Here is a 12,938-nt window from a genome sequence, read left to right on the forward strand (position 1 = left end):
TCCATTAACATTCAATGTTATTATTCATGTTAACGGATTTGACCCGACGTTTAAATTGGCCATTGTCTTAGTTGCCTTTTTACTCCTTTGTTCCTGGCTGTTATTTCTTTAGTTTTCCTGGAACAGTACTTTCTTCAGGGTTTCTTGGAGAGCTGGCCTGGTGCTGGTAAATTCTTTCAGGTTTTGTTTGAGATTTTCATCTTTTTTTCCCATATGAAGGATAATCTTGCAGGATATAATAATCTTGGTTGAAATTGTTTCTTTCTTAACACTTTCAATACATCTTCCCATTCTTTTCTTGCTTGCATTGTTTCCGTTGAGAAGTCCGGAGTTAGCCTGATGGGGTCACCTTTGTAAGTCACTTGTTGTTTCTCTCTTGCCAGTTTTAGTATCTTATCTTTATCTGTGGTCTTTGCCAGTCTGGGTATGATATGTCTTGGGGAAGATATTCTTGGGTTGATTCTATTTGGGGTCCTTTGTATTTCTTGGGTCTGGATGCTTGAGTGCCTCTCTATACTTGGGAAATTTTCTTCCAAGATTTCATGGAATAGGTTTTCCATGCCCGTATTAGTTTCTTCATCTGCTGGGATACCAATTATTTGGATGTTAGGACGTCTAATGGAATCTAGCACTTCTCGTATGTTATCTTAATGATTTTTTGTTGTTGTTTTTATTTTCTCTATCTTTTTTGTGGTTTTCTCTAGGTCAGAAGTTCTATCTTCTACATCAGAGATTTGACCTTCAGCATGGTCTACTAGACTTTTAATACTTTCAAGAGCATTTTTGATTTCCTGTATTACAGACTTCACCTCTAATAGTTCCATCTTATTCTTTCTTAGCGTGTCCATTTCTTCCTTCATATCGTGGAAGGACTTTCTCATCTCCTGTAGTTCATTGTCTCTTTTTTGTTCCAGTTCATAGTATTTGTTCAACATGAATGTTCTAAATTCTATTTCGGACATTTTGGTAACGTCCTCTATGTTTTTCAAGAAAAGGAAGGGAGTTACTGTGTTCTTTTGATGGAGACATATTTCCTGCTTTATTCAGACCTGAGGTTCTTCTTCTAACCATTGGGAGATGTGTTCCCTTTGAAAAACCTTTGAAGAGAACGTTTCCTCGAATAGGAGCAAGTGTGTTTCCCTTTTACTGGCTGACAGAGGGGTCTCTGGCTTGGAGATCCTGACACCAAAGCTATGGGGGGCAGTCCTCTCTTAAAGTTCCTGGCCCAGGGGTCGAAAGATGGGAGTGGGGTTTCTGTAGGAATGAGGGCATTCTTGGCTGACTGAGTGGTCTCTGGCTTGGGGATCCTGGGGTGAAGCTATGGGGGGCAGTCCTCCCTCGAAGTTCCTGGCCCAGGGGTCGAAAGATGGGAGAGGGGTTTCTGTTGGACTGAGGGCGTTCCTATGTGGTAATGAGAAGAGAGAAATTTACAAATCAAAGAAGAGGAGAAGGAGATAAAAAGGAAGGAAATAAAAAAGTGTACCTGGCTGACAAAGGGGTCTCTGGCTTGGGGATCCTGGGGCTGAAGCTATGGGGGGGAACTTCTCCCTCAAAGTTCCTGGCACAGGGGTTGAAAAATGGGAGTAGGGTTTCTGTAGGACTGAGGGCGGCTGACAGTGGGTTCTCTGGTTTGGGGATGCTGGGGCTGAAGCTACGGGGAGCAGTCCTCCCTCGAAGTTCCTGGCCCAGGGGTCAAAAGATGGGAGTGGGGTTTCTGTAGGATGAGGGCGTTCCTGGCTGACAGACGGGTCTCTGGCTTGAGGATCCTGGGGCTGCAGGGACGGGGGACGGGGGGCAGTCCTCCCTCGATGTTCCTCGCCCAGGGGTTGAAAGATGGGAGTGGGGTTTCTGTCGTTTTGTTTTGATCTCCTGTTATTTCAGGCAGAAAGGTAAATTTTATTTGTTATTCTATTAATATACCAGGTGGTTACTGGTATCACTGTTTAATTCCTTTTTGTCTTTTACATATAAAGATACAACCTTTTTTCTATAATATCCCCCTTGCAAAATTCACTTATGTCTAATAATTTCTAAATAGATTTTTTTTTGTCTATCTACACAATATCATCTGCAAATAATTAGTTCTACTTTGGTCTTCACAGGTAACAGTCCATATTTTACTTCCTTGCTGATTTAGCTAGACCCTTCAGTGATGCTGAATAGAAGTGGTGATTCTTGTCTCATTCTATCACAGACAGCTATTTTATTATTAACTGACTATGTTACTAGTTTTGCTAGTTATGAAACTTACTTTCTTTCCATTCCTTGTTTTTTAAAAGAATGTGTGTACAATTTTGTCAAACATTTTATTATCATATAGCATCATTTTTTGCTACCAATGTGATTTCATCAGTTACATTCTGAAGTGATTTCAAAATTACAAAATTTAGTACATAGTACAAAAACATCTCATATAAAGTATGCACCACATTTTGCCTTCATGCTGTGTTCCTGCTTGAATTCTCTACACAATCATACAATTATTAGTCTCTTCCAAAAGCAATGGAAAATAAGATGGATATATACATTTTTCAATTGTTACATCACACAGACAACATGTCTATAAATATGGAAATAGGTCTGGGCACAGTAAGTCACTCACAGCAGAACATTGTGGCAGAAACCACCAGCCCTCCAGACCCATTCAATCCTATGGCCCACAGGGAGCACACAAAGCAACCCACCTTGCTTTTTTGCTTCACCATTCCAGGAGAGGTCACTCAAACTTAGTATACCCCAGAATTATTTTCAAAATCCTGAAAGTCTCCTGACCTATACATCTTCCCAAGATCGGGATTTCTCTCTCTCTCACTCTCTCTACCTGAACACCAAATAGCCCTTTTTTTTCTGGTGGGTCTACTTGGTGAAAAGTCTTCCTTCATTTTGCATATACCTCAGCAATAAACTTTTGAATTGCTTACAATCACTGGCTCCAAATTAGTATGTTTTCACACTGTCGTTTTGTTTTGATCTCCTGTTATTTCAGGCAGAAAGGTAAATTTTATTTGTTATTCTATTAATATACCAGGTGGTTACTGGTATCACTGTTTAATTCCTTTTTGTCTTTTACATATAAAGATACAACCTTTTTTCTATAATATCCCCCTTGCAAAATTCACTTATGTCTAATAATTTCTAAATAGATTTTTTTTTGTCTATCTACACAATATCATCTGCAAATAATTAGTTCTACTTTGGTCTTCACAGGTAACAGTCCATATTTTACTTCCTTGCTGATTTAGCTAGACCCTTCAGTGATGCTGAATAGAAGTGGTGATTCTTGTCTCATTCTATCACAGACAGCTATTTTATTATTAACTGACTATGTTACTAGTTTTGCTAGTTATGAAACTTACTTTCTTTCCATTCCTTGTTTTTTAAAAGAATGTGTGTACAATTTTGTCAAACATTTTATTATCATATAGCATCATTTTTTGCTACCAATGTGATTTCATCAGTTACATTCTGAAGTGATTTCAAAATTACAAAATTTAGTACATAGTACAAAAACATCTCATATAAAGTATGCACCACATTTTGCCTTCATGCTGTGTTCCTGCTTGAATTCTCTACACAATCATACAATTATTAGTCTCTTCCAAAAGCAATGGAAAATAAGATGGATATATACATTTTTCAATTGTTACATCACACAGACAACATGTCTATAAATATGGAAATAGGTCTGGGCACAGTAAGTCACTCACAGCAGAACATTGTGGCAGAAACCACCAGCCCTCCAGACCCATTCAATCCTATGGCCCACAGGGAGCACACAAAGCAACCCACCTTGCTTTTTTGCTTCACCATTCCAGGAGAGGTCACTCAAACTTAGTATACCCCAGAATTATTTTCAAAATCCTGAAAGTCTCCTGACCTATACATCTTCCCAAGATCGGGATTTCTCTCTCTCTCACTCTCTCTACCTGAACACCAAATAGCCCTTTTTTTTCTGGTGGGTCTACTTGGTGAAAAGTCTTCCTTCATTTTGCATATACCTCAGCAATAAACTTTTGAATTGCTTACAATCACTGGCTCCAAATTAGTATGTTTTCACATCTTAAACAGGAAATAGAAGTCTGAGCAATTGGCCAAACTGCATTTAGCAAAGCAAGATCCTATTTCAAATGAAAAAACTTTCTCCACATTTAAATCACTAGATTTTTTTCTTGATTCAACACCTCTGTCATAAATTTAATTTTTAAAACAGTATAACAAGGAGGGGAGTTTACTGAAGGAGAGAGAAGGCAAAACAGAATTCCCAAGAGGGAGTGGTCCCAGAAAATGGGGTGCCCTAAATTTAGATTTTTAACTTAAAAGTTTCCACACATGGAATACAGTTAGAAGTATTTTCTATAGTTATCTACTATTTGATGTTCACGAAGAGGCTACTTCTTAGTGCACATGCTCAATAAAGTGAGTAAATGCTTCATATCAAGTGCTTTCCTTTAATTTCCTATGGTTTGTGCATTTTAGTTTGTGGGTGAAGTCTTCTCTCCCTAGTGATGATTAAGTTTCTGCCCTGTACACATTTTTCTGTTTAATGAGGTCTGATTTTGGGCAAGACTCCCTATATTCATTCATCAATAGGTTTTCTCCACTATGAGTTTTCTGATGTATTATTCAAATTTCAGTAGAAAGTTTTCCTACATTCCATGTCTTCATATTGTTTACTTCCCATCTGTATGTTCTCTTCTGTAGTATGACAACTGACTTTACACTAAAGATGTTCTCAAGATCATTAACAAGATTTTTCTTACCCTTTGGGTTCTCTGTTCCATTATGTTTTTACTTCACCTAGAGTGATTTCTCTCATTTATTACATGTATAGGATTTCTTTCCAAGTGTGTTCTCTGATGTTCAGTGAGTTTTAACTTCACAGAGAATGATTTTCCACAAACATAACATTCATAGGGTTTCTGTCTTACATGAATTCTCTGATGAACTATCACGGCTGATTTCTGACAGAAAGTTTTCCCACATTCGTTACATCCAAAAGGTTTCTCCCCTTTGTGTCTTCTTAGATGTTCTGTAAAACCTGAGTAGTAGCAGAAAAGTTTCCCACATTCGATACATTCATAGGGCTTCTCACCTGTATGAATTCTTACATGTTTAGTGAGGGTTGATTTCTCAGTGAAGGACTTCCCACATTCATTACATTCATAAGGTTTTTCCCCTGTGTGAGTTCTCTGATGTTTAATGAGATCTGATTTTCTGAGGAAGGCTTTTCTACATTCAAAGCACTCATATGGCTTATCCCCTGTGTGTGTTTTCTGATGTACAGTAAGGACTGACTTAATAGAGAAGGCTTTCCCACACTGATGGCATTCATATGGTTTCTCTCCTGTGTGTGTTCTCCAATGTTGAGTTAGGGTTGATTTTTCACTAAAGGATTTCCCACATTCTTGACATCTGTAAGGTTTCTCTCCTGTGTGTGTTCTATGATGTGCAATGAGTTTTGATTTCACACAAAATGACTTTTCACATTCATTACATTCATAGGGTTTCTGTCTTATGTGAGTTCTCTGATGAACAATTAGGGCTGACTTCTGACGAAAGGTTTTCCCACATTCATTACATCCAAAAGGTTTCTCCCCTGTGTGTCTTCTTAGATGTTCTGTAAAACCTGAGAAATAGCAGAAAAATTTCCCACATTCAATACATTCATAGGGCTTCTCACCTGTGTGAGTTCTTAGATGTTTAGTGAGGGTTGATTTCTCAGTGAAGGACTTTCCACATTCACTACATTCATAAGGTTTTTCCCCTGTGTGAGTTCTCTGATGTTTAATGAGGTCTGATTTTCTGAGAAAGGCTTTCCTACATTCATAGCATTCATAGGGCTTCTCTCCTGTATGAATTTTTTGATGAACAGTGAGAACTGATTTAAATGAGAAGGCTTTACCACATTGACAGCATTCATATGGTTTCTCCCCTGTGTGTGTTCTCCAGTGCTGAGTAAGGGTTGACTTTTCACTGAAAGATTTCCCACATTCATTACATCCATAAGGTTTCTCCCCAGTGTGAATTCTCTGATGTTTAGTAAGGTCTGAAGTCTTGTAGAAGATTTTCTCACATTCTTGACATTCATAAGATTTTTCTTCTGTGTGTGTTCGCTGATGTCTTGTATTTGCTGACTTCTGGTTGAAGGTTTTCCCATTTTGTGCAGCAAGAACTAATTTTTCACTGAATAAGTTTCCACATTCATTATGTTCTATTACATTGTCAATTGAATGGGTTTTCTGAACTGGAATGAGATGTGACTTCTGACTGAAAGTGAAAACACTCTGATGTTCAGAGAGAATGGGCTCCTCAAAAAATCTTTCTCCACATTTATTAAATTCATAGTGATTCTCTCCTAGATGTATTCTCTGATGGGCAATGAGAGGTGACATATTACTAAAGGTTTTTCCATACTCAGTATATTCACAGGTTTTCAGTCCCATGTAAGTTCTCTCATGTATGAGGACCAGTGAATTTTCACAGAAAGTTTTCTCATATTTACTGTATTTAAAAGGCTGCTTCAGAAGTTGATTTCTCTCATGCTGAGCAAGGTCTTCATTAAGACAGAAGTCTTTCCCATTTTTATTATATTCACAAGTTTTCCCTTCAGGATAAATTATTTCATGCATATTATCATAGAGCCATTTTCTACCTTTGTTAAGTTCATCAAACTTCTGTCTTGAATAGTTTTGACTGGTATTGATGAGTTCTGAAATAAGGAGCAACAAGGAAGATTAGTTGACAAGGATATTTAGGAAAAACAGAGTTCTCATTAAAATTGGAGAAGTGAGTCAATTTAGACTGTTATCTCCTAAAACCTGTAACAGTAATCTACCCACTTCCAGTCTTATCCCTGTTTTTCATTCTATATAGCAGTAACAAGTCAAATACATCTGTTTGTTCCTCATAAATGCTCATTCTCACCCACAATCTTATATGGCTGCCATCTCAAATCTTACCACTACTTCAGTAAATGCTGAACTTCAAAATACTTCAAGCAGCTGTTTTCTTTCACCAACTATGTTCCTAGCAGCAATTATTTTACCTATGATTTCCTATCAGCACTCTGCATATATATTAAATCAATGTCATTTAATAAATGATGTTTATTAGAATTACTGGGAAAACTTTTCCAAAACAGATTTTGAGGTTTGATACTGAAATAGGTTAAATGCCTGTAATTTATTTTTAAACGATTATGTAAAAAGTATGGTAAAAATGCTAATGAATCAACAATTTCAAAAAAGTATATAAAATATATTAATATTTTTGTAATGTTAATTTATTGTGAAAAATAAATATTTAAAAGTTATTAACAAATCTATGTAAACCCCAATGTACATTTCCTGTTCATCTTTTTTTTTTTAAGAGGTTTTTGCTATAGGCACATGCGCTCACCAGAAAGACAAAAAGCAAGAAATAACTCCCCAGGGGAGATGGTCATGCTGCAATCCGTTCTCCTCTGCTCTCCTCTTAGGATCTTGGGCACGCACACACACACACTCGGTGTGAGTTTAAACCACCGGGTCCGGGACTCAAACCACAGTCAACTACATGGGAGTCCAGCAACATAGGCAGTATGCCAACTGCTGGTCTTTTCCTGTTCATCTTAAGGTATCTTGAGGTATGTAGATGAGGTGTATCACATGGGAAGTTTCCGCATTTAATAACTTTAAAAATAAGTGTAGGAACCAACAGATGGCATAGTGGTTATTAAGATGGATTCCCATGTAGTCAACCACAGTTTGAATCCTGAATCCAGCAGCTTAAAACACACTGGGCACGTATGTGTGCATGCCCAAGATTCCAAGAGGAAAATGGAGGAGAAGGGATTGCAGTGTGGCCATCCCCCTGGGAGGTGATTTCTTGAATTCTGTCTCTAGCAAGCACACATGCCCTGTAGCAAAAATTACTCTTAAAAAAATAAAAACGAGGAGAGGGATCGGTCAGCGTCTGGCGGCCGGGGAAGGCCATGGCCTTCACCCTGTACTCGCTGCTGCAGGCAGCCCTACTCTGCGTCAATGCCATTGCTTTGCTGCACAAGGAGAGCTTCCTCAAGAACATTGGCTGAGGAACAGACCAGGGAATTGGTGGATTTGGAGAAGAGCCAGGAATTAAATCTCAGCTAATGAACCTTATTCGATCTGTAAGAACTGTGATGAGAGTTCCATTGATAAACTCAGTGGCAATTGTATTACTTTTATTATTTGGGTGAAGATCCATGGGAGAAATGGAGATTCAGGAGAAGAGATATCAGCAGAAGTTATTACTTCCTTCATTATTGGAATACTCCTATCATAGCAGGCCAGCCTTGCACTTGACAAAAAAGGTAGAGCTGACAATAAAAGCAGAGTTTCTATTTATCTGACTTTGAAAATGTTGCACTTGCAGTTTCATTACAAAAAGATCAGATCATCAGTGGCAATAACTCTCCAAGACTGGAATACGTTTATTTGATCATTAACTGTTAATAATAGTTTATGCCATGGTAAAGATTGTTAAAAGGGTACAGGACTGTTTTTTTCAGATATATTTTTCTATCATTTCTCAAGGATGAATTTTTTTTTCAAAGTTTTGAAGTTCCCTGTGACTTAATTATAATGTAAGAATGGGCTGTGGCCCCCTCTCAAATAAAATTTAAAGAACTTTTTAAAATTTACATGTAAGATGATAAATAAGGGGCCAGCCCATGACCTGGTGGTTAAGGTAGCCAGATCCCACATGGTCAAATGCATGATTTAAGCCTCAGACCCAGCAGCTTGAGAGACATACTACATGTGTGCCCATAATCCCAAAAAGAGGGAAAAAAGATTAGAGAAGGGATTGTGGTGTTACCATGCCCCATGGGGAGAGGGGTGTTTTCTTATTTTCCCTCTCTTTTTCTGTCTCTCCAGCAAGCATATGCAGCCTTTGGCAAAATTTTTTTTAAATAATAGGTAATTTGGATCATTTTATTTTGGACTCTGGTTATTAGGTCTATATATTATCTCAGTTGTGAAGAATTCAAATTTATAGATACTATTGAGAAGTACTCTCTGATTTCAATAATTCTAAATTTGTAAGTCAGTCACATGATGATTGTGGTTTTTTTTTAAAGAATTATTTTATTTAACTTTATTTATTATTATCATTATTATTTTCCAGTTTGATCAGAGAGACACACAGAGAGAGAGAAAGTGAGAAAGCAAGCCACCAGGTCCGAGACCTGAACCGTGGTCGGCCATGTGGGAGTCCAGCGCCTTTAACCACCATGTCACTTGCAGTCCCCATGATGATTGTGTTTTAAGTTCTCTCAAGCATTTGTTATTAACTGAGCTGAATAATGAAAACAGACCAGTATCTACATATTTTCATTGGTAAAAATAAATATGTGCCCTTTTCATAATGATGACTTATTTTTTTAAATCAATGTAAATACTAGCCTATAAGAACAACTCTAAGCAGTGATAATTAAACTGTACTCAAGAAGAAAAATAAATAAATAAATAAAAATAAAAATGAGTGTGTGTTACTTCTGTGAAGAAGAAACAATATTAATGACACAGATAAAATTTTTCAGTCTCCATGTCAACATATATGTGACAGCTCTCAATGATCTGGCCTGTGTACTTAGAAGGATCATGTGGCAATGCTTTCTAACTTGATTATTATGAAAGAACTCTCCATATATGGCCATTTGGTCAAACAAAATCATTAATAATATGTAATATTAGACTAGGAAAGAATGAAACAGACATCTCTCTGAGGCATCAATATCCTAAAGAAAAAATAAGTCTCAGCAAGCTACTGTTCTGTACTCACGTGACTACGAAAAAAATCCTTAATGGATATATTATGTGGAGAGATAAGTGAACTAAAGTACTCGGTGAGCTTTTCATGGCAATGGAAGTTTAGAATAAAAATGACAAAGAATGGAATTGGTAGATGATATAATAGTCACTGGACTCCCACGTAGTCAACTGTGGTTCAACTTCTGGACAGCTTAAAACTCACGCTGGTTCTATGTGCATACATGTCCAAAATCTCAAGAGGAGAATGGAGGAGAAGGGATTGTGGTGTGGCCATCAAAACTGGAGGGTGATTTCTTGCTGTCTCGCACATACGCCCTATAGGAAAACCTCCCTTAAAAAAAAATTGCGTTAGATGTAATAAAAAACAAATCATGGGACCAGCAGTTAGCGTAACGGTTATGTCACTGAACTCCCATGTAGTTGACCGCAGTTCAAGTCGCAGACCTGGTGGCTTAAACTCATACCGGGTGTGTGTGAGTGTGTGCCGAAGATCCTAAGAGGAGAATGGAGGAGAAGGGGTTGTGGCGTGGCCATCCACACTGGGGGATGATTTGTTGATTTCTATCTCTCTGTCTCTGTCTTTCTGGCGAATGCATGTACCCTATAGCAAAAACCTCTCCCCCCCCTCAAAATAAAATCATTATGTCAGGAACTGATTCAAAAATTTTTTCTCTTTGCTCAGGTTTCTCTTCCTAACTTCCATTTTCCTATTGTCATTTCAGCACTTTTCTACATATATTTTTGTTTTTCAAACTGTACTTTCATTACTAGTCTTATTTTTTCCACAATTATTTTCTATAATCAAACAGCTCACAATGTATCTTCTTGTGATCTTACTATCTTTTTCCTAATCTCTTATTTTCCTTTCAGGTTCTTGTATACTAGAAGCAATTATTATATTGATTATATTAAAAATTAGTAACAATATCTAATATGTCACTCCCATGTTATGGGAGACTTAGAAACAGGTTCTGCCTAAGGCAAGGCAGTAGGCAACTTAGATAGCATGACCAGAGAGGCAGCCTCCAAGTAGAGATACATTTTTCAATCTGCCTTTTAGAAAAGTAATGCTGAATTTGCTTATGAGCACTTGTTAAAACATAATGCCTGACCCATTAGAGCTAATATTCTCTGGCCTGCATCTCCTTTTAGATGGATTAACTTAAAATCTACCACTGGCAAAGTGAAAAACACTTTTAAAAAGAAAACCCTGCATAAGCCAACATCCCAGCAAGCTTTCCATCCAGTGCCTGAAGTCAATGTTGCCTAACTGCTCTCTGCTAGGGCCTACAGCTATGCAAAGTTGGAAGCAGATGTAGTCACCCTGTTCAGTGGCAGAACTCTGACATTGCTGACAAACACCCGTCGCACTGTGTCCTGTGGAAACACAAAGGACACTGATGGAGCAGTCTGGGTCACTTACAACCATGGAAAGGCCTAGTGGTTATGGAAGGTGGATCCCACATGACCAGCTGTCCATTCAAATTCCAGCCCCAGCAGCTTGAAAAACATGCTGGGTGCAAGTATGTATGTACTAAAAATCCCAACAGAATGGAGAAATAAAGGAGAAGGGATTGCACTGTGATTATGCCCCACTGGCAGAGGGGCAGGTACTTTCTCCACTCCCCTTTGTCTCTCTGATGAGCACATGTACCCTGCAACAAATTGAAAGTTTTTTTTAAAAATTTAAGAACTTTATAAAACCAATACTATTGTAGAATAAGTGAGATTAGCAAGGTTGCAAGATACAAGGACAATAGGGGTTGTGGCGTGGCCATCCACACTGGGGGATGATTTGTTGATTTCTATCTCTCTGTCTCTGTCTTTCTGGCGAATGCATGTACCCTATAGCAAAAACCTCTCCCCCCCCTCAAAATAAAATCATTATGTCAGGAACTGATTCAAAAATTTTTTCTCTTTGCTCAGGTTTCTCTTCCTAACTTCCATTTTCCTATTGTCATTTCAGCACTTTTCTACATATATTTTTGTTTTTCAAACTGTACTTTCATTACTAGTCTTATTTTTTCCACAATTATTTTCTATAATCAAACAGCTCACAATGTATCTTCTTGTGATCTTACTATCTTTTTCCTAATCTCTTATTTTCCTTTCAGGTTCTTGTATACTAGAAGCAATTATTATATTGATTATATTAAAAATTAGTAACAATATCTAATATGTCACTCCCATGTTATGGGAGACTTAGAAACAGGTTCTGCCTAAGGCAAGGCAGTAGGCAACTTAGATAGCATGACCAGAGAGGCAGCCTCCAAGTAGAGATACATTTTTCAATCTGCCTTTTAGAAAAGTAATGCTGAATTTGCTTATGAGCACTTGTTAAAACATAATGCCTGACCCATTAGAGCTAATATTCTCTGGCCTGCATCTCCTTTTAGATGGATTAACTTAAAATCTACCACTGGCAAAGTGAAAAACACTTTTAAAAAGAAAACCCTGCATAAGCCAACATCCCAGCAAGCTTTCCATCCAGTGCCTGAAGTCAATGTTGCCTAACTGCTCTCTGCTAGGGCCTACAGCTATGCAAAGTTGGAAGCAGATGTAGTCACCCTGTTCAGTGGCAGAACTCTGACATTGCTGACAAACACCCGTCGCACTGTGTCCTGTGGAAACACAAAGGACACTGATGGAGCAGTCTGGGTCACTTACAACCATGGAAAGGCCTAGTGGTTATGGAAGGTGGATCCCACATGACCAGCTGTCCATTCAAATTCCAGCCCCAGCAGCTTGAAAAACATGCTGGGTGCAAGTATGTATGTACTAAAAATCCCAACAGAATGGAGAAATAAAGGAGAAGGGATTGCACTGTGATTATGCCCCACTGGCAGAGGGGCAGGTACTTTCTCCACTCCCCTTTGTCTCTCTGATGAGCACATGTACCCTGCAACAAATTGAAAGTTTTTTTTAAAAATTTAAGAACTTTATAAAACCAATACTATTGTAGAATAAGTGAGATTAGCAAGGTTGCAAGATACAAGGACAATGTGCAAACATCAACTGTATTTCTATACATACACTAGTAGTAAAAAACTGGAAAATAAAAGTAAAAAAAGGAAGTTAAACATGAAAGAGTTAGGAATATAACAAAAAAGTGGACAAAACCTCTAAATTCAAAATTATACAATCAGG

The 12,938-nt window shown here is 37.8% G+C and overlaps 1 protein-coding gene and 1 pseudogene across 1 annotated transcript in view; one reads left to right on the plus strand and one right to left on the minus strand.

The window, feature by feature from the left end:
• Positions 1 to 4,259: 4,259 nt before the first annotated feature.
• Positions 4,260 to 12,938, minus strand: part of LOC102492399 (uncharacterized) — a 144,603-nt gene continuing 135,924 nt past the window's right edge. The window contains exon 13 of the mRNA XM_027766695.1: positions 4,260 to 6,709. Coding sequence (XP_027622496.1) covers positions 4,794 to 6,709 — 1,916 coding nt within the window. The 3' untranslated portion in view covers positions 4,260 to 4,793. The remainder of the gene's footprint in view (positions 6,710 to 12,938) is intronic.
• On the plus strand, positions 7,925 to 8,230 carry LOC102493508 (immediate early response 3-interacting protein 1-like; annotated as a pseudogene).

Source organism: Tupaia chinensis, unplaced genomic scaffold (genome assembly GCF_000334495.1).
Source record: "Tupaia chinensis unplaced genomic scaffold, TupChi_1.0 Scaffold143636_1, whole genome shotgun sequence".
Taxonomy (NCBI): domain Eukaryota; kingdom Metazoa; phylum Chordata; class Mammalia; order Scandentia; family Tupaiidae; genus Tupaia; species Tupaia belangeri.